This window comes from Chiloscyllium punctatum, chromosome 6 (assembly GCF_047496795.1).
Source record: "Chiloscyllium punctatum isolate Juve2018m chromosome 6, sChiPun1.3, whole genome shotgun sequence".
Taxonomy (NCBI): domain Eukaryota; kingdom Metazoa; phylum Chordata; class Chondrichthyes; order Orectolobiformes; family Hemiscylliidae; genus Chiloscyllium; species Chiloscyllium punctatum.
The window spans coordinates 75,258,916-75,280,851 of NC_092744.1; the positions used below are offsets into that span (position 1 = coordinate 75,258,916).

Sequence of the window (21,936 nt, forward strand, 5' to 3'; positions counted from 1 at the left end):
GTTTGTGAGGTGAATTTGTACTTGCAGCGTTACATTGTACTTTGCTCAAAAACTACATGAATCAATGTAAGACTCTGTTAACTCACATTTTAGATTAGAATCAGTCTGAACATTGTGGCACAGACAGGGAACATAGGGGGGCTAACACCTTCAACATCGCAACATCTTATCTGCGCTGACACCAATTGTTACAGTTAACCTGAGAATTTAACATTTAAAAAAAAGTTTTGTGATTTACTTATGAATGAAGTGAAACTAAAATGGTCATTCTAACAGATGAGAGACTTAACAAACAATCAAGGTATTTTTCAATGTATAATTGCAGTTACATCACACTGTAAACCTTTGCTATAAATTCTGTGTCTTACAATTGCGTACTTCACAACCATCTGATGAAGGAGCGTTGCTCCGAAAGCTAGTGCTTCCAATTAAATCTATTGGACTATAATCTGGTGTTGTGTGATTTTTAACTTTGTACATTCCATTTAGGGTGGTAAAGTGGCTCAGTGGTTAGCACTGCTGTCTTTAACAGTTGTATGAGCAATGATGACCATGAAACGACAGCAAGTGTACCCTAATATTGATTGGGTAAGGAAGTCTGTCGGACTAACCGAGTCTCCAAGTTCACAACAATGTAGTTGATTCTTGACTGCCCTCCAACTTAGCCGAGTAACCTCTCAGCTGTAATCAAGAGAGAACGCACTGTCTAAAATGGTGATAGAACTAATTAGATGAACACGTGATACACTATAGCGTACAAGGCTGGATTGGAATAGGTGGATGTTTAATGAACAGCAAGAACACGATGGGCCAAATGGCCTCTTTCCATACTTTAAAAACTCTGATTTGAAGGCAGCTCACAACCATCTTCTCAAAGGCAATTAGGGATTGGCAATGCAATAGGACTTGCCAGAAGGTGCCCACTTCACATGCATTAATAAAAACTTCACTAAAGCAATACATTGGGTGCCAGAAACAAAGTCGGCGGTATGTCCAAAGGCTTTGAAGAAGGTAAAATATATACAGGAGAAAGGGGAAAGAGAGAAGAATATCTTTGGCTTCAATGAAGCACCCTTTTCAATGTTATGAGCACATTAAAAATGGCTGTCATGGTTGTGTACCACCCTTCTGTACTGGTTAATATTGCTGTTAATTACTATTAGATTTTTAGCTGATGGTTTGGCTGCAGGTTAATGTTGAGCTCTGGCTTCTCGTTCAATTCCAGCCAGTACCAGATGACCCTCCAGCTTCTGTTCAGAGACACGAATCGTTCCGGAAAACAAAGAGCATTGTGAGGCAGCAGAGCGACAGTGACTACTACAGATCCATCAACGAGGGCCGCAGGGAGTCACGTGACTTTCAGAAAGGAATGGAGAATGGCAAGGTAGGAAGGGGGCTTCCAACTGGATCTTTAAAAGGTCAACTCTGTAACCAGACTTCCACAGTGTCCTCATGATAGATGGTCAGGAGTATTCAGGAATGTAGAGGAGATGTTAAAATCAGAGCAACTATGACCATATTGAATGGTGGATCAGGATTGAAGACTATTCATGTTTCTTGTTCATATGTTTATATTTACTGACCTCTTCTAATCAGGAGATACCTTGTGATGATTGCGTTCCCTGGGCTTAGACAAAGAGGGTTTAAGTTTAAGTCTGTGAGGGTGCAGGGGGCATACAAGTCAGTATGCATGTGTATATGTGTCTGTACATATGTGTCTGTGTGTACGCATGTGTGTGTATCTGTATATATGTGTGTCTGTCTGTATATGTGTGTCTGTGTGTATGTGTATATGTGTGTGTGTCTGTATCTGTATATATGTCTGTCTGTCTGTATATATGTGTCTGTGTGTACGTATATGTGTGTATGTGTATCTGTATATATGTGTGTGTCTGTATGTGTGTGTGTAAATGCAGTCAGCATTCATTGCCAATTTAATGTTTTCAAACTGTTTATAGTAGCCGGTGCTGTCATTGAATGAAGTTAATGGATGGATTCGTTCACACAGAGATTTGCAGATAGTCTTGTCGCTTACAGATCTTGTCCTGTCAAGGGTTGTGCTGTCATAACAAGTGTACTGTCTCATTCTGCATCTGATTTCATTTCAGAATACAGTTCTGGTGAAACCCACTCAAATATCTCCACAGCAGCTGCCAGCAGCCCCACCACTATCACCCCTTCAACCAGCAGCCCCTGAGTTACCAAGGCAGAACCATCCAAACCCAACTGGTGAGTAGGATCAGTGCTCAACTCCCTTTGTCTCTGTCTGACTCAGATTCTCCCTCTGCTCAGCTAAGGGGAAGGGAAAAGTAATGTCGCCATAGTCCCAGGGGACCATGGTGTTGCTCACTCTTTGGAGAGAGATGACTGGTGATCTCTCCATGCCTCAGGCTAGAGATAAGGTTGAGAAAGCAGAACCTTCATGGTGACTTCAGCGTGAATAGAATCACACTGTTGGCGTCACTGCATCACAAAACAACTGGGCAGCCAACTGAGCGCACACTAAGCTGCAATGCAATGCATTGTCGGTCTCAGTTAGCCTGCCATTATCACTCACCATTGAATGCTTGTAGCTTCCTTGCCTGAGCCTAAGTTGAATACACTTGCAGATGTAAAACAGATTTGACTTGTCCTGCCCTATGACTTAAAGAAGGATTAAGCTTGAGGTTGTCAGTTTGGCACACATGTCACCAGGCTGCTTTCAACACAGCCAACCCACTCTCACCAACGTATGGTCCCCATCAACAGCTTTTCTTTCTCCCTGGCATACTATCATCCATCTCTTTATCCTGTTGTTCTCTCTCTTTCTCAGAGCCACACCTCCCCCTATCCGCTCACTTCTCTCCTGCCTCCCCACCCACCCCAACCAAACACCACCCATCTGTCTTCAACATTCATGCCACCTTGTCCAAGCTACCATCAGTTCTGAAGAAGGGTCACTGTACTCAAACCGTTAACCCTGCCATCTTTCCATAGTCTAGGGCCAGACCGGCTGAGTTTCTCCAGTAATTTCTGTTGTTGTTTCAGGTTTCCAGCATCCACAGTTCTTTGTTTTTATTTAATTCATTGGATCAAGTTGTGGCAAAATCCACTTGCGAATGCCACTGGCAGCTAACAACAAATGGGAGAGCTCTGGTGCATTGGTACATAATTTGAAAACAAAATCTCTGTATCCTTTGTTTTGCCATGGGTAGTCCATGTCTTTGAATTCCTCCTGTGATTACCTTTGATGTGAGGTGTTCTGTGGTCAGAATGATGTGAAGCTGCCCACAGTGAGGCTAATGGCAGCTCTCCTAGAGGTAAAAACAATGACTGCAGATGCTGGAAACCAGATTCTGGATTAGTGGTGCTGGAAGAGCACAGCAGTTCAGGCAGCATCCAAATAGCTTCGAAATCGACGTTTCGGGCAAAAGCCCTTCATCAGGAAGAGCCAGGCTGATGTGAGGCCTCCTGAATCCAGCCTAAGCTGCAACTACTTGTGGCCAGGCTAATGGGAGGCCTCATGAGTAGCCAGGTTGAGACTGTGTTCCTACTTCAGCTGCAGACCTCTTCTGTTTTCTCTCTCTGCAGGTGGGAAGTCATTCGACACAGAAAACAATTACGCAGCCCTCATTGCGGAGCTCAAGTCAGGCAAGACACTAAAGTCTACAGGTTTTGGTGGGACTGTGGCTCAGACAGTAAGTCATTTGAAGAAAGGTACTTTCATCTTCTGTAAAACCGTGATATACTACAATATATGCACAGAGGCACATACACACACAAAGACCCACACAGACAAATACACACACACACACACGCGCAAGCACAGACTAAGTACTGCGGCACATGTTCATTAAGTTGTGAATGAATGTATGCGAGACTGTAGTTGATGTCTTGCAAAGTTATTTCACTTGTTCCAGACTGACCAAAGGAACAAATGCTTAGGAATTAGCTGGAGGGAGAACTGCATTTTTTTAAATCTTACGAAAACTGCAGAAAGCTGTAACACAAAGGGACTTGGGGGCACTTGTGCACGAAGCACAGAAAGCTAGCACACAGGAGCAGCAGGTAATCAGAAAGGTGAATGGAATGGTAGCCCTTATTTCAAAGGGGTTGTAGTATAAGAGGAAGGAAGCCTTACTGCAACTGTACAAGCTGCTGGTGAGACCACATCTGGAGCACTGTGAGCAGTTTTAATTCCTTCATTTAAGAAAAGATATCATTTCATTGAGGCATGCAAGAGAAGGTTTACGATGATGATCCCTTGTATGAAGGGATTGTCTTATGATCAAAGGTTAAACAAGTTGGGACTCTACTCACTGGAACTTAGAAGAATGAGAGGTGATCTTTTGAAACATTTAAGATTCTTAAAAGGCTTGACAGGCTAAGAACTGAGAGGATGTTTTTCCTCATGGGAGAGCCTAGGATCAGAGGGCATAGTCTCAGAATAAAGCGCACCAATTTATAGAGTCATACTTCATAGATACAGATCCTTCTGTCCAACTCGTCCATGGTGACCAAGTTTTCCAAAAGTAGTCCCACTTGCCTGCGATTGGGCACATCCTTCACTGTTTTCCTATTCATGTGCCTTTCCAAATGTTGTAACTGTACCTGCATCTACCACTTCCTCTGGGCGTTCATTCCAGACACCAAACTCCCTTTGTATGAAAAAGTTGTCCCTCAGGTCCCCTTTAAATCTTTCTCCTCTCACATTAAAAATATGCCTCCTAGTTTTGAACTCAACCCCATCCCCAAGGGAAAAGACCTTTGCTATTCAGCTTATCTATGCCCCTCATGATTTTATAAACCCCTATAAGGTCACCCCTCAATCTCCTAAGCTCCAGTGAAAAAAATCCCAGCTATCCAATGTATCCACATAGCTCAAACCCTCCATTGCCAGCAATGTCCTGGTGCATCTTTTCTGAACCCTCTCCAATTTAATAATATCCTTCCTCTGGCAAGGTGACCAAAACTGTACATAGGACTCCAAAGGTGGCCTCACCAACATTCTGTACAACCTCAACATGACATCCCAACTCCTATATTTAATAGTCTGAGCATTGAAAGCAAGTGTGCTAAACACCTCCTTGACCATCCTGTCTGCCTGTGATGCAATTTTCAATACATTTTATACCTGAACCCCTAGGTCAACCCCTAGACAACACTACGCAGGGCACTACCTTTAAGTGTATTAGTCCTGCCCTTGTCTGTCTAACAAAATACAATACTTCAACATTTATCAAAATTGAACTCTATCTGCCACTCATCAGTCCATTGATCCAATTGATCAAGGTTCCTTTATAAGCTTAGAGAACCTCCTTCACTGTTGACTATACCACGAATTTTGGTGTTATTCACAAACTGACTAACCATGCCTCCTACATTCCCATCCAAATCGTTCATATCAATTACAAGCGAAAGTGGACCCACCACTGCTGGTCACAGGCTTCCAGTCCAAAAACAACCCTCCACCTTCACCCTCTGTCCCCTTCCGTCAAGCCAATTTTGTATCCAATTGGCCAGCTCACACTGAATCCCATGTGATATAACACGTGGAATCTTGTCATTGGCTCACTAAAGTCCATGTCGAAAACATCTACCGCTCTGCCCTCAATCATTTTGTTTACATCTTCAAAAACTCAATCAAGTTTATGAGACATAATTTCGCATGCACAAAGCCATGCTGACTACCCCAATCAGTCCTTGCCTCTCCAAATGTATGTAAGTCCTATCCCTCAGAATCTCCTCCAACAACTTATCCACTTCCGATGTCAAACTCACAGGTCTATGAGTTTAAGACTGAGGTGACGAGGAATGTTTCTCTCAGAGTGTTGAGAGTCTTTGGAATTCCTTGCCATGGAGAGAAGGTTGGCTGCAGAGACCTTGTGCCTACTTAAGGCTGAGATTCTTGATCAGTAGGGGAATCAAGGGTTGGAGGAAAATGCAGGAAAATGGATATGAGGAATGTTGGGTAAGCAATAATTCTAATGAATGGTGGAGAAGGCTAATGGGATTGAACAGCCTACTCCTATTCCTATTTCTTATGGTCTTACGAGACTGACATTTCAGCAGTTGCGGAAGAGATGACAAAGGAGGAGACTGGAGGGGAGGAACTGGGGAGAAATGCCAGTGAGGCTGGGTGATGCAAGTGTACCTATGGCCAAAATATCATGTAGGCCAGTTGTCTTTTTTTCCCTTTTCATTATCACCTCATTTGATTTTAATCCTGCTCATTCTTCAGTGGTCCAGCTTTTAACCTCATCCTCCTTTTTTGTTCACTCTTGCTGGTTGAATATTTACTCAAACAAAGAGGGTCTACAATTTAACATGTGCGTGAAGTTTAGTAGTTAATCCATTGTGTGATGTGCTTTGGGGAATTGTAAGAGATGGAATAAGGTGCTACATAAATGCAATTGTTCCTTATAGTGTAGTGCTTCTCATAAGACAGCAGGTGAGAAGAAAGGCCAGAATTACTGAGTGATGGAAATCAATCTAATCCCCCTCTTTCTCTCTCCCCCAATCCTAAATTTTTGAAAGCATTTTGTTGTACCCTCCTCTTTCACAGAGCCAAAGTCAAACATCCGAAGAGCAGTCAAAAGAGAACAGAATCGCGTCACTCCCTGTGGATGAGGTCCCCACTACCGATGTTGATTTGCTGGTGCCCACTCATGATGAGAGGGGAGATCCCATCCCGGAGTGGAAACGTCAAGTGATGGTGCGAAAACTACAGGCACGACTCAAGGATGAGGAAAGGCAACGGAAGATGGTAAGGGGAAGGCTTGACTGAGGAGCATGGTGTGTGTGTGTGAGACCGCCATATCAATCTGAATGAAATACTCAGTGAAAAAGACTGAACCTCTGTGAATTGGCGAAACTAATCCAAGTAAATTGTTTTTCTGTGGTGAGCGGCTCAAACCACAGGAACAAATATTTTCCACGAGGAACCCTATCATCTAAAAGGTGATCGAACTGTGAAATAAGTTACATAGGAAGGACAATCAAACAGTCAATGAAAATCGTCAAAAAGCAACTATTGGGTTAGATGGGTTAGGGCTGAGGGAATAGAGAAAGAGTGGGTAGATGTAGTTGGTCTTTATAAATGGATATGGCTTGTTGTTGGGCATTGCTTTTATTTTGAAGTTCTGCTGTCCAATGTGTACTTTATCAAATGTTTATCACTCCATACTTAAAGGTAAGTTCTCAGACAATGCAGCCTCACCTTTATGAACAAAATAATCAAGCACAGTGTGGGTATCATTCACGGGCATCATGCCTGTGTCAGATTTCTCACTACAATGATATTACACAAGACATACACTCGCATCACAGTTGTTAAAGTAGACGACAAAAGATTTCCCAATAAACCTTCCTTGATATCAAAAGGAGGCTATCTGCATTCCAAAAGAATGTTGGAATCACCGCTATGAACAAGCATACTGGAAATTTGGTGCTTTTCTCATATTCTTCAGTTGAGCCCCTCAAACAGCAATGTGCCAAAGATCAATGAAAACCTTGGGGCAAAGGTTCTGCATAAAGCTCAGCTGACTTGATATCAAGAGTAGAGTGGGATTAAGGAGAGAGTAGATGATGGGTCCATGGGGGAATAGAAACAGGAAGTGGGGATAATACAACAGTCGGCCTGAATAGTCCCAAGGGAAAATGTCTGTGGAGGTAATCATGCAGTGAGTGGAGGACAATAAAAGTGACAAGTCAGTAGGACAGCAGGATAGTGGGAAGACAAAGGCTTGAAAGTACGGCTGAGGTGACATAAGTAATGGTTGACAATGAGATGGAACCTGCTGAAGACCACAATTTTCCTGCAGCTCCCTGGAAAATGCTGCCTGCAATTGTTAGTTTCTTTTTAAATGTATTCTTTCCTGGGGATATGGGCATCAATGGCAAGGCCAGCATTCGTTATGCTGCCCCCAATTGCCTTTGAACTTAGTGGCTCACCACTGTTTCAAAGGGCAGTTGAACAGTCAACCACAATGTTGTGGACTTAGAGTCACACACAGGCAGGTACTGGGTAACGGTGGCAGATTTCCTTCCCTGAGTAGCATTAGGGTTTTACAACTTTCGATGACAATTTCACGGCTATTGCCATTGAGACTAGCTTTCAATCAAATTGAATTGAATCGGTGGAATTTGATCTTGTCTCCCAGGGCATGGACCCCCACCCCATATTACTTGTTCCATGACATTACCACTCAGATACCATGTCCCTTCCCAGCAGCTCCATTCTGTATCTTGACAACTACAGTACAACACTGAAAGGAAAGAGGAAAAATAAAAGACATGATGGGACTCTAAGAGTGCTGAGGAGAAACAGGAAGAAAGGAAAGAGAGAAATGAAAACAAAAAAAGTATCAGAAAATCATCATCATAAAAACAACAGAAATGCATTGGAAGGTGATCACATTCTCAAACTTACCATCCACTGATCACTAAATTCATTTGATAGTCAGGGCCTATAATAAGTTCTGAAAATGTGTTGCTGGAAAAGCGCAGCAGGTCAGGCAGCATCCAAGGAACAGGAGAATCGACGTTTTGGGCATGAGCCCTTCTTCAGGAACGTCGATGCCCGAAACGTCGATTCTCCTGCTCCTTGGATGCTGCCTGACCTGCTGCGCTTTTCCAGCAACACATTTTCAGCTCTGATCTCCAGCATCTGCAGTCCTCACTTTCTCCTGTAATAAGTTCTGTTAGTTAAACAAAATCTCAGATTTAATGTATATTTTCTGATTTTTTTGTGCATATACTATTAAAGCTTATTTTGTTTTCAGAGCCAGTGATGATCAATGAGTGCCTAATATTTGTTTATTAGCGTGTGGGCAATATTTGAGAGTGCATGAATACTGAAACGTTTAGGCTTGAGTTTGCGGATGCTTAAAGGAGCATTCATGTGCACGGCCTGTGTGAGAACTTCAGATTGTCATGCTCCACACACCTTAGCAGGACCACTAGTGATGATGACAGCTCTTTGGGTCATAGAGACTTAAAACTCACACATGAAAGTTAATGATAGTTGCCTTTTCCCTACGATGGGGGATTTCAAAACTAGAGGGTACATTTTTAAGGTGACAGGAGCGAGATTTAAAAATTTAGGAAATATTTTACACAGTGCAGTTCGCATGGGGGATGAACTTCCTGAGGAAGTGGTGGATATGGGTACAATTACAATGTTTAAAAGAGGTTTAGATAAGTACATGAATAAGAAGGGTTTTAAAGGATGTGGGCTGGGAGCAGACAGGCGAGACGAATTTAGTTTGGGCTTAGTTTTGGGTATTGCACTTAGGAATGGAATATTAGCCCTGGCAGGGTGCTTCTTGTTGAAATTACTGGGGAAGCTATGTTAAACCTGTCTCAAACCGGTCTCAATTGATTAGACTTCAATTATAGTACGTGTACTGTTCTGGTTGTCATAAAAAGATCAAGAGGATCTGGGGAGTGTGCAGAGATGATTGACAACCATGAGAACAGCAATGTGTAGGTATACATATAGAGTCATAGTCATGGAGATGTACAGCATGGAAACAGACCCTTTGGTCCAATTCGTCCATGCCAAACAGATATCCCAACCCAATCTAGTCCCACCTGCCAACACCCAGCCCATATCCCTCCAAACCCTTCCTATTCATATACCCATCCAGATGCCTTTTAAATGTTGCAATTGTACCAGCCTCCATCACATCCTCTGGCAGCTGATTCCATACACGTACCACTCTCTGTGTGAAAAAGTTGCCCCTTAGGTCTCTTTTATATCTTTCCCCTCTCACCCTAAACCTATGCCCTCTAGTTCTGGACTTCCCAATCCCAGGGAAAAGACTTTGTCTATTAACCCTATCCATGCCCCTCATAATTTTGTAATCCTCTATAAGGTCACCCCTCAGCCTCCGATGCTCCCCGGAAAATAGCCCCAGCCTATTCAACCTCTCCCTATAGCTCAAATCCTCTAACCCTGGCAACATCCTTGTAAATCTTTTCTGAACCCTTTCAAGTTTCACAAAATCTTTCCGATAGGAAGGAGACCAGAATTGCACACAATATTCCAACAGTGGCCTAACCAATGTCCTGTACAGACGCAACTTGACCTTCCAACTCCTGTACTCAATACTCTGACCAATCGAGGAAAGCATACCAAACACCTTCTTCACTATCCTATCTACCTGCGACTCCACTTTCAAGGAGCTATGAACCTGCACTCCAACGTCTCTTTGCTCAGCAACACTCCCGAGGACCTTACCATTAAGTGTATGAGTCATGCTAAGATTTGCTTTCCCAAAATGCAGCACCTTGCATTTACCTGAATTAAACTCCATCTGCCACTTCTTAGCCCATTGGTCCATCTGATCCTGTTGTAATCTGAGGTAACCTTCTTCGCTGTTCACTACACCTCCAATTTTGGTGTCATCTGCAAACTTACTAACTGTAGCTCTTATGCTCGCATCCAAATCATTTATGTAAATGACAAAAAGTAAAGGACCCAGCACTGATCCTTGTGGCACTCCACTCCACTGGTCATAGGCCTCCAGTCTGAAAAACAACCCTCTACCACCACCCTCTGTCTTCTACTTTTGAGCCAGTTCTGTATCCAAATGGCTAGTCCTCCCTGTATTCCATGAGATCTAACCTTGCTAATCAGTCTCCCACGAGGAACCTTGTCGAACACCCTACATCACATCTACCGCTCTGCCCTCATCAATCCTCTTTGTTACTTCTTCAAAAAACTCAATCAAGTTTGTAAGACATGATCTCCCATGCACAAAGCCATGTTGACTTTCCCTAATCAGTCTTTGCCTTTTCAAATACATGTACATCCTGTCCCTCAGGATTCCTTCCAACAACGTGCCCAGCACCGACGTCAGGGTCACTGGTCTATAGTTCCCTGGCTTGTCCTTACCACCCTTCTTAAACAGTGGCACCATGTTAGCCAAGCTCTAGTCTTCCGGCACCTCACCTGTGACTATCGATGATGCAAATATCTCAGCAAGAGGTCCAGCAATCACTTCTCTAGCTTTCCACAGAGTTCTAGGATACACCTTTATGTGTTTCAAGACATCCAGCAGTTCCTCCTCTGTAATATGGACATTTTTCAAGGTGTCATCATCTATTTCCCTACATTCTATATCTTCCATACCCTTTTCCACAGTAAATACTGATGGAAAATACTTGTTTAGTATCTCCCCCATTTTCTGTGGCTCCACACAAAGGCAGCCTTTCTGATCTTTGAGGGGCCCTATTCTCTCCCTAGTTATCCTTTTGTCCTTAATGTATTTGTAAAAACCCTTTCGATTCTCCTTAATTCTTTTTGCCAAAGCTATCTCATGTCCCCTTTTTGCCCTCCTGATTTCCCTCTTAAGTATACTCCTATTTCCTTTATACTTTTCTAAGGATTCACTCGATCTATCTTGTCTATACCTGACAAATGCTTCCATTCTTTTAACCAAACCCTCAATTTCTTTAGTCATCCAGCATTCCCTATACCTACCAACCTTTCCTTTCATCCTGACAAGAATATACTTTCTCTAGATTCTCGTTATCTCATTTCTGAAGGCACCCCATTTTCCAGCCATCCCTTTACCTGTGAACATCTGTGCCCAATCAGCTTTTGAAAGTTCTTGCCTAATCCCATCAAAATTGGCCTTTCTCCAATTTAGAACTTCAACTTTTAGATCTTGTCTATCCTTTTCCATCACTATTTTCAATCTAATAGAATTATGGTCGCTGGCCCCAAAGTGCTCCCCCACTGACACCTCAGTCACCTGCCCTGCCTTATTTCCCAAGAATAGGTCAAGTTTTGCATCTTCTCTAGTAGGTACATCCACATATTGAATCAGAAAAATTTCTTGTACGCACTTAACAAATTCCTCTCCATCTAAACCCTTAACACTATGGCAGTCACAGTCTATGTTTGGAAAGTTAAAATCCCCTACCATAACCACCCTACTTTTCTTACAGATAACTGAGATCTCCTCACAAGTTTGTTTCTCAATTTCCCTCTGACTATTAGGGGGTCTATAATACAATCCCAATAAGGTGATTATCCCTTTCTTATTTCTCAGTTCCACTCAAATAACTTCCCTGGATGTATTTCCAGGGTATCTAGAAAGGATTCAGAGGTTGGATCTTTTTTCTTTTCAAATAAGAAACCTCATAGTGGTCTCAAAGATTATGCAAGGTTTTGGCTGCTCACAATCTGATCAGGAAGTGGAGAAGCTGATGACCACTCGGCCCATCTAATGTGCTCCACCAATCCAATTCAATTTGATTGAAAGCTAGTCTCAATAACAATGGCCATGAAATTTTCACTGAAAGTTGTAAAGAGAGAATATTTCCTCTTGTGAGGAATCGAGATGAGAAATCATGAGATCAGCAGCAATCTTATCAAATGGCATAGCAGCCTTGAGGGGCCAAATGGTCTATTCGTGCTCCTAATTATTGCATTCTTGGGGGAAGATTGTAACTCAAGGCTGTTGATATAAGATAGTCATCAAGGAATCAATGGGGAATTTGCAAGTCACGCCTTTACCCAAAGAGCAGGAAGAATGTGGAACCTATTCCCACGTAGAGAGTTTGAAATGAATAGTATAGACTCATTTAAGGGGAAATAAGTCAAGCGTTTGAGGGAGAAAGGAATGGGATGACAATGGTAGATTTAGCTGAGCAAAGATGGCGGCCGACTAGAGTGGAGCGTAATCACCACCAAGGACCCATCGGGCTGAATGGACTGTTCCTGTGCCATATATCTTTCCACTGGCTATCTTTTCTCCTGTTTTCATGTCCAAGGGTTGAGCCATAGACTTCCCTTGGGTTGGTTCACTTTGATGGGCGAAGTCCTGAAGGACTTATAAGCTCAAAGATAATCTATCTGGCCAGCTCACCATCAGATCTGCCAAGGCCAGGACTCAATCCAGAGCTTCAGGCTCAGAGGAAGGGATTCTATCACAGTACCACAATAACTTTGATATCTTATGTAGCAATACCAAGGCTTGGAGATTTAAAGTAGAAGGGCAGCTTACACTTACTTTGTACTCTCTTTTTTCTTTTGAATTTCGGTATAAATTTATTAAGGCCCTTAAAATAATGGCATGATTCAGTGGGGTAAGATTTAAATAAACTATGCCCTCCACAAGGGAATAAAGAACAAACAGACATAATCTTAAAGTTAAAGCTTGGCATTTAGGATTGAAATTGGGAATACTTTGTCCACAAAAGGTAAGTAATGAACTGGAACTTGCTTTGTAAAGATCTGTGAATACTGCGATAGTTGCAGTTTTCGAGATTGAAATTGATAGCTTTATTGTTAGATATGGTTATCAAGGGACATGAAGCAGGGGTGGGTGAATAGAATTGAAATGTGGGTCAAATGAAATTTAAACATAAGCAAGACCAAAGTGAAGAACAGCCGTATTGGGATGTGTGGTGATATGTCCTGCACACCTGTGTTGTATATAATGTAAATTCTGTATCTATCGTCAATGCTTTGTGTTTTGTACACCTGAAATATGAATTGCTGTGCATTTACAAACTTGCATATCCCATATACATAACTTTGTATTTACAAAGCTGTACATCTCATGGACATAGCTGTGTATTTACAAAGCTGCACATCCCATATACTTAACTGGGTATTTACAAAGCTGCAATCTTTCTGTGTACTGAAAACCTGCAGTCTTGGAATGTGTTGCTGTGTGTTTCTATGCATTGTGCATACCTGCTGTTATGTTTGGATTTCCTCACATTGCGCACTTGTGTGGTTTGCCAACCTGATGTTTCATTGGGGATTTGTCTACATCATATAGATATGCATCTCTGCACACATGTAAAACACACAAAACACACCCAGTTACAACGTGCATTATGCAGATCTGCAGCTGGAGTGTGTTCCTGCGTGTTTTACTGACTTGGAATTTCAGTTTGAATTGAGATTGCATTTTGATGTATTTTCTTTAACCCTTGCTTTGTATTTGTGCATCACTTTTAAGGATAAGGCTAATCTTGCAAAACAAAACATTGGATTCTACATGATACAATAACAGGATGTATATACATTGCACTTTCAAGGGATGGTATTGGGTGGGGAGATGTCAGTACAGGTACACAATCCTTTATCCAAAATCCTTGAGGCCAGTTGTTTTTCAGATTTTGCAATCTTTTGGATTTCAGAATAAGTGACATTTTCACAGTGAAATTAAAAAAAATTACCAAAGAGCAGACCCACGTGTGACTAATATGAACGCTGAGACACAATTGATGCCTTCCAGTGCTGAGCCACACTGCTATGTCATATCTGAGTGATGTGGGTCGAGTGGGTGTGGAGTTGGGTCACCTGTTCGTACAAACAACTTTGTTATGCAAAAAAAAACTTCACAAAAACATTTTCGGATTTCGGAATTTCGGATAAAGGATTGTGTACCTGTACTGGGAAAGAGAATTGTTCCACTTGTGCTTTCACTTTCAATGCCAAAAACATGCAAGCTACACATGCAAAGATCAGAGGAAAAGATCTTTTCAATGCTCTCCATTTGAGCTTTTACAGAGCGAATGCAGTGTCGATTAGTTAAAGTTCCTCCATATTGTTATAATTTGACCATATCTAAATTCTCAAAATAACTGAATTAGATTGACCCAAAGGTTAGAGTGTGTGAAAAGTTAAAATGAGTCTAACTAACTAAGTCTTAGTCTGTTAGATTAGCTTGATCTGGCAGTTAGACTGGGGCAGGCACTAAAGTGTCTTTTTGGTTAGAATGAAACTTGACTAAGAATGGCTTGGTGTTATAGAATAACCCAGAGCATGCATTGAGTAACCCTGGGACAGTAGAGTTACTCAACAGTTAGTGACTTGGGGATGCAACAGTAAATTTGGAAGTGACAGCAAACCACCAATTAGAACATTTTTGGGTTAGAGTGACTTGGGAAAGATGGTCCAGTGTGTTCCTTAAGTTAGAATGATGAATGGGTTGAGAGCTCTGACAATTTGCAATTTAGGAAGTAAAAGTATTAACATTGAACAAATATTTTCTGGGATATGACATGAGTAAGCTGGAGAAAGTGATAATGTAAAGCTGGAAGCTGTAAAAACTGAGAGAAACATAACATGTGACCTTTAAATGTTTTTAAAAAATCCAAATTAAAATTGAGATGCCTCAGCTAGACACAGGATATCAAGTGACTTCCTCTGTAAACTCTAATTTCATTTAAGAGTATTCAGTCACGTTTGATTTGGAAGATTGTCTTATCCTTAATCATAGATTGTGATGTTGTTTGAGGCTCCATTCAAATCTTCTTTGCTCCATCAAGCACAACGGCAATGGTTATCTACAGACGGAGATATGGAGGTACTCCCAGGAACACAACGCCATACTGGGTCCATTTGGAGAGCTTCTGACTGAGGAAGACCTTATCTACCTGGAGAAGCAGATCGAGACAGTCCAAGTCATGAAGAGGTGCCAGGGATACGAAGGGGAGTTGAATCAGTTGGCGGTGCAGCTGCGGACCATTCTCCCTGCTCCCATGGTCAACCTAACAGTCAGTATTCAGCCTTTGTGTCAGGATTCAGGCAAGGATAAACACTCACCTTTGCCCGTGTGGTGCAGCAGGATATCTGGCATTGTGAGGACTATGTCACTGCTTCTGTCAAATTTGAATGAGAAAGACTGCGCAGAGCAACACGACAGCAAGGAAATCACCAGAATGCCAAATGTGGAATTAGCAGCTGTCCCCTTCTCATCCAAGCCCAACCAAACGTCCTCCCGAAACAAAGTGGAGAAAGAGATTCAGCAGTTCGGTGTCTCTGTACGTACACTCAAAGCAAACTTTGAAAAGCAATGTGTGAGCAAAGAACAAGCATTGACGTGCTCTGACACACAGGGAAACCAGAAAGGTATCGGCAAAGAGGATGACAGCAATGGTGGCTCTTACTCCATGTTTTCTGAATGTGGAGATGGGAGTCAAAGTGTAGAAGCTACGCATGATGAGGATGAATCTCTCCATGAGGTTATTACCAGGGGTCAGCAGAGTGAATCATGTGAAGAACAATTGCCTGACCCTGAGCAGTCAGGCAGGATGGAGGACAGAAGTGAGTCAAGAATCCCTTCACAGGCTAACATAGCTGAAGACAGCACTGTACATTCACCAGTGACTGAGTCAACTAGTCTGAGAAAAGAAAGAATTGTTGTATTATTCCTTGGTCACTGGAAAAAGTCAACTTACGCCATGTCCTTGGGAACGAAAGTCAGAAACCTGTGTAAAGTTGCCAGTGTTGAAGACAGCAGTGAACTACCAGATAATGGCAAGATGGTAGAAACAGGGGAGAGTAGACAAACACCAGAGTTGGAAAGACAACTGGAGCCCCAATCTAAACAATCCATACAAAATGGAAAATTTAGGCACCTGCTCCTACAGCAAAGGACTATCACCAAGCTCATTAGTAATTGGAGAAATATAATATCCCATGTTCCATCCAGACAGATTAGAAGACTGAACAGGCAAAGGATCACCTATTCCCCTGAACAGTTTCTCCCACGTGTCAATGGCGTTCCTGTCGATCACAACAGTCTGACCCTTGATCTTTTTATGCTGGGGTACTTTCACATCCTCGAGCTAGACCTGCCCCCAGATGAAAGGAAAATGAGGCATCTTCTGTGTTTCGAGGTGTTTGACCACTTGGGGAAGTTCAGTTGGGACTTGGTCCGTGCGTTCCACAAGGCTGTCATTGAGGAGATCGATGCTGGCAAAAGGGACTGGAAAGATGGGTTTGACGACATTAAGCAGAGGTTCTTCAGCCACCCTGAAAACATGGCAGCTGCAATGAACACGCCCACGCAGCCCAAGACAGCTGTAAGAGCAGTGCCTAAAGTTGTCGTGCAAAGTGCCACACCTGAAGAGGATGAAATGTCAATAGGGCAAGGCTATTCTTCTGACCTCGGAGGTTTCAGCAATGATGAGATTTGCAAATACATTGATAGAAGCTTTACTTTCTGGAAGGACAAGGAAGCTGAAATTTTTGATTTTGAGAAGTAGCTTCAGGATTATCGTCCATCTGATGGTGTGGTTCGAATTCCTACAGCTCATGGGAGAATTGTTGGGTTAGTTCTCTGGCCCAAATGGACTTAGGTTTTATAAGTTGAACCTTTGTGACCAAGAAAAAAAGGGGACACGTTTTTTGGTGCTAGTATAGTCTGTTACTGACTGCATTATATTGAGTCCTGACTAGTGCCCCCTTAACTACAATGGAAGTGTTAACAAACCCCAACTAATCAGCAAAATCCTGTGATTCACTCTTCGTAATGAACAGAAGCCAGTTCTCTCCTCTCCATAATGACTCTACCATTACAATAACCTTGAATCTTACATGCATTCTATCCATGTATCTAGCTAAAATAATTGTGTAATTCCTGATGATAGCCATCCAGTTGCTCAAGACATCCACGAGTATGGTTTATTTTTGTAAGAATGGGCTAATTAAACTAAACACCAATGGAATAGCATGTATTACTAAAACTATTCTTTTTCACAAATGTTAGTGGTCCAAAAGATTCAGTGCACTAAGTAGAATTACCTGGTAATACACGCGCTACCAAACTCATAAATCGCAATATAACCTGCCTTCCTTCACTGCAAGCTTGGTGCAATGAGATGCATTATTATTATAATGTAACCTATCATGGAAACCAAGCAATCGCATACTTGGTTCTGGTTTCACCCGTTAAAATATATATGTGATACAATAAAAATGCATTGGTCCCTTAGTGTACTTTGGTTTAATACTGTTCAAGGTCTGGAATAATATTACTCTAGATTAAGCACAACACCGTGGGCGGCACGGTGGCACAGTGGTTAGCACTGCTGCCTCACAGCGCCAGAGATCCGGGTTCAATTCCCGCCTGTAGTGTTAGGTAAGCGGTAAATGTAGGGGTATGGGTGGGTTGCGCTTCGGTGGGGCGGTGTGGACTTGTTGGGCCGAAGGGCCTGTTTCCACACTGTAAATAATCTAATCTAATCTAATCTAAAAAAACCAGACATGTATCTCGGATTCCAGCTGTGAAAAGAATCCATGTTGCTACATACTAAAGAGATACGCATCTATATTGCATCTTACCACCTCATTCAGAATACTTTGAAGCATATTATACTTGGGAATCTTTTTTTTGCAGTGCAGTCAGTATAATTTTGGCAAACGTTGCAGATGATTTGCACACAGCAAGATACTATAAAAATAAATGGAATTAATGTCTAATTAATCCATTTAGTTTCCTCAAATAATTCCACACGAATATTGTTTAGGACAACAGGTAAATCTCTTCATTGACAGACTGTATCTCTGATTAGTGTGTTATTGGAAACCTTTAACTAAAACAAGGCTTGAAGCATAATCTTCCTACTTGGGTGGGAATGATGCCAATCGAACCAAAGTTGAGCTAACACTCTTTCTTATAAACAATGGTAGCTTCAAAATCAGCAGAAAAATGAATGACCATTCATATGCCACCACTGGTAGAAGTTGGACAACTTTAACTTAATACCAGAAAAAACTAATTTATTTGAAGCTCTAAATATAGTCATGCCTAAAGTGCATCGAACACAGAAACTCTCCTTCACTTTTCTAAGTCATTCAACTCCACTTGGTACATAGGGTCATAGAGTCATAGAGGTCCAACCCGTCCATGCCGACCAGATATCCTAACCCAATCTAGTCCCACCTGCCAGCACCCGGCCCATATCCCTCCAAACCCTTCCTATTCATATACCCATCCAAATGCCTCTTAAATGTTGCAATTGTACCAGCCTCCACCACATCCTCTGGCAGTTCGTTCCATACACGTACCACCCTCTGCGTGAAAAAAAAATGCCCCTGAGGTCTCTTTTATATCTTTCCCCTCTCACCCTAAACCTATGCCCTCTAGTTCTGGACTTTCCGACCCCAGGGAAAAGACTTTGCCTATTTACCCTATCCATGACTCTCATAATTTTGTAAACCTCTATAAGGTCACCCCTCAGCTTCCGATGCTCCAGGGAAAACAGCCTCAGCCTGTTCAGCCTCTCCCTGTAGCTCAGATCCACCAACCCTGGCAACATCCTTGTAAATCTTTTCTGAACCTTTTCAAGTTTCACAACATTTTTCCGATAAGAAGGAGACCAGAATTGCACGCAATATTCTAACAGTGGCCTAACCAATGTCCTGTACAGCCGCAACATGACCTTCCAACTCCTGTACTCAATACTCTGACCAATAAAGGAAAGCATACCAAACACCTTCTTCACTATCCTATCTACCTGTGACTCTACTTTCAGGTAGAACCTGCACTCGAAGGTCTCTTTGTTCAGCAACACTCCCTAGGACCTTACCATTAATTGTATAAGTCCTGCTCAATACTACAATTAATAAGTAAGAGAAAAAGTATTAATTGAGAAAAAAAATCAAAATAAATTTCAACTTATTTGATTAGAAGGTGGAGTAACCTTTTGATTTGTTTGTCTGTGGTTCACTACCTCTGCATGTATGAGTTTGCCTAGACACAGATAAGAAGAGAGAAGGATCTGAAAGAACTTCCATTAACTAGCACCTTTTTGACCCAAAAACATTCTGAAGAACTCTACAGCCAGTAAAGTACTTCTGAAGGGCAGTCACTGTTGCAATGTAGGAAATGCAGTTGTAAATGTCAACTCTCCAATCAGAGGAATCCCTAACCACCACTGAGAGAAATGGCCAGATGATCTCTTATTGTGACATAATTCAGACCACTAATGGACCAGGCTATTTAATGATTCAAAGTAGGCACGACCTGTTTCACGGCAATTATCAGGAATATTGTCCACTTTATTCAATAATTTAACCTGACAGCACAAGCATTCTAAAAAATTATTGCCTTTTAGGGTCATTATGAAGAGGTTGGATTGGTTTCAGGAAAGATTTTGCTGAGGCAGTGGTGTCAGTTCATGCAAAATGTGGATCTTCTTGTTTTTGTGTGTCAGTTTTTGATTGCTGAGTAATTAAAAATTAGTAAATGATTCTAAAATCCTTCTCATTATTTGAATGAAAAGTTGTTGCTTGTGAATGGAATGTATCACCTCTTACAGTGGTATGGTTTGAAATTCAGCTGGGGTACAGCATGTGTTTGGGGTCGGTTGACCCTTGGTTAATTTGGTAGCCATCAAAAATGTGTAACAAACTGAGTAATATTACAATCTGCGGCCCATTAAAAGCTTTCATTGCATAACCAAGCCTTGACTGTACCAAAACATCTTAAACTCTCTGGTTTAGGACATGTGCATGTGTCCTTCGTAGGAGAGAGCGAGGGAGGGCTCATTTGGTTTCTGACAAATAGAAACCCTACCAATGTGAAGTTCTGCAGGAGGCTGGAGACTCTTAAACAAGGGGCTATATCTTTGACCGTGGCAGTAATCAGATGACCAAGATTAACAATCTATGCAATTTAATTTTTGTGATTCTTCTACCTATCCAACACGACTGGCATGTCTGCAATGACCAAGATGTTGATGGTAAGTATTTTCCATGTTGTGAGAATCTGATTTAACTTCAAGGGTTCTTAAGTCTGTCAAATCACATGGTCAGAGGGTCAGATTAATTTGTGACAATTCAGAAACATTAAGTAAAAATTCACAAAGCAAGCAAGCTTTACTGGCTGCGACAAGTATTAGTTAACCTTGGGTGTGGAGAAGGTTACTCAGCATGACCCTTGCTGCCTTTTCCTGTCTACGTCTTGCTGTGAGGCTGCTTTGTTCTCTGGGTTCTAATAGGATGTCTTTATGTTCTTGGTGGTTATTGTGCTTTTTTAAATTCTGTGACCTGAAGCTAGGTTTTTGCCTGTGCTCTTTTTATCCTGTGTTAAATGTGAAGGTTATCACATGAATAATCCATGTCAATCCAATAATTGGTTCTGGATACACCCTCTGAGATTGGGGTCCAAGTCACACAAAGTCACACAACACCAGGTTATAGTCCAACAGGCTTATTTGGAAGCACTAGCTTTCAGAGCGCTGCTCCTTCCTCAGGTGGTCTATCATGAAAAATCTTGAGCTGCCTTCTTGAATCAATACTTCAGTATGAAGCCCATTATAATGACTCAGTAATGCAAGGTGAAAATTGCTGCAAAAGTACTTCAGTGACTGAAAATACGGCCAAGCCAATGCTTTGCTAATATGACAAAAAAAAGGATGGTTGCATCCCAGAAGAAGGCCATTCAGCCCTTTCTGACTGCACTAGCCATCCAAGGAATGATAAACCTTGTGCCACTTACCCACTTCTCCCAGTAATCTTGTATATTCTTCCTTATCAGACAATAATTCAATTGACCATTGGATGCCTTGATTGAACCTGACTGCACTGTACTCTCAGGCAGAGAATTTCAGACACTGACCTCTTGCTGTGGGGCAAAACTTTTCCCAGGTGTTGCCATTGCTTCATTGACCAATATCTTAGGTTGTGTAATGGTGAATTCATTGTCAAAGTATTAATCATTTCAAATTCAGCTCATTTCCACAAGATCTCTGTGAACTTGAAGGTCTGTGTTAAAAGACATAAGTACAGGGAGTCCTTATTTTAAATCTCTGCTTTTAATCCATTTTATGTTTTAACCTTCTTTTTAATGTCTATATCACCTCATTTAAAGTACCATTGCTCCTTTGAACAAGTCACATCTTGCAATATTGTGCTATCTAGGTCATTGTACTTCATTGATCATCATGTGGCTTGTATCACTGCATCATTAAATGTCTCTTACTGTGCTTCTAGAGTTGGCATAATTGTGACTGTACACTGCAGTCTAAGATCATTGTTTTTTTAAACATCTCTCTCTTCATGTATTGAAATAAGCTTAATTTAAATCATTTTTCAAAGTTTCTCCTCTGCATCTACAGTAATCAAGGAACTGCTGTGGTCTTTTCATTTTAGAAGAATTTTTTGCTGTATGGTACTCTATACTACTTTAGCTGTAC

General features: G+C 41.7%; 1 protein-coding gene across 1 annotated transcript in view; it reads left to right on the forward strand.

Moving 5' to 3' along the window:
• LOC140479087 (espin-like protein) overlaps positions 1–21,591 on the forward strand; it is a 75,155-nt gene extending 53,564 nt beyond the window's left edge. Inside the window, exons 6-10 of the mRNA XM_072572944.1 lie at positions 1,226–1,384; positions 2,109–2,229; positions 3,571–3,677; positions 6,545–6,745; positions 15,280–21,591. Coding sequence (XP_072429045.1) covers positions 1,226–1,384; positions 2,109–2,229; positions 3,571–3,677; positions 6,545–6,745; positions 15,280–17,001 — 2,310 coding nt within the window. The 3' untranslated portion in view covers positions 17,002–21,591. The remainder of the gene's footprint in view (positions 1–1,225; positions 1,385–2,108; positions 2,230–3,570; positions 3,678–6,544; positions 6,746–15,279) is intronic.
• The last annotated feature ends 345 nt before the right edge of the window (positions 21,592–21,936 follow it).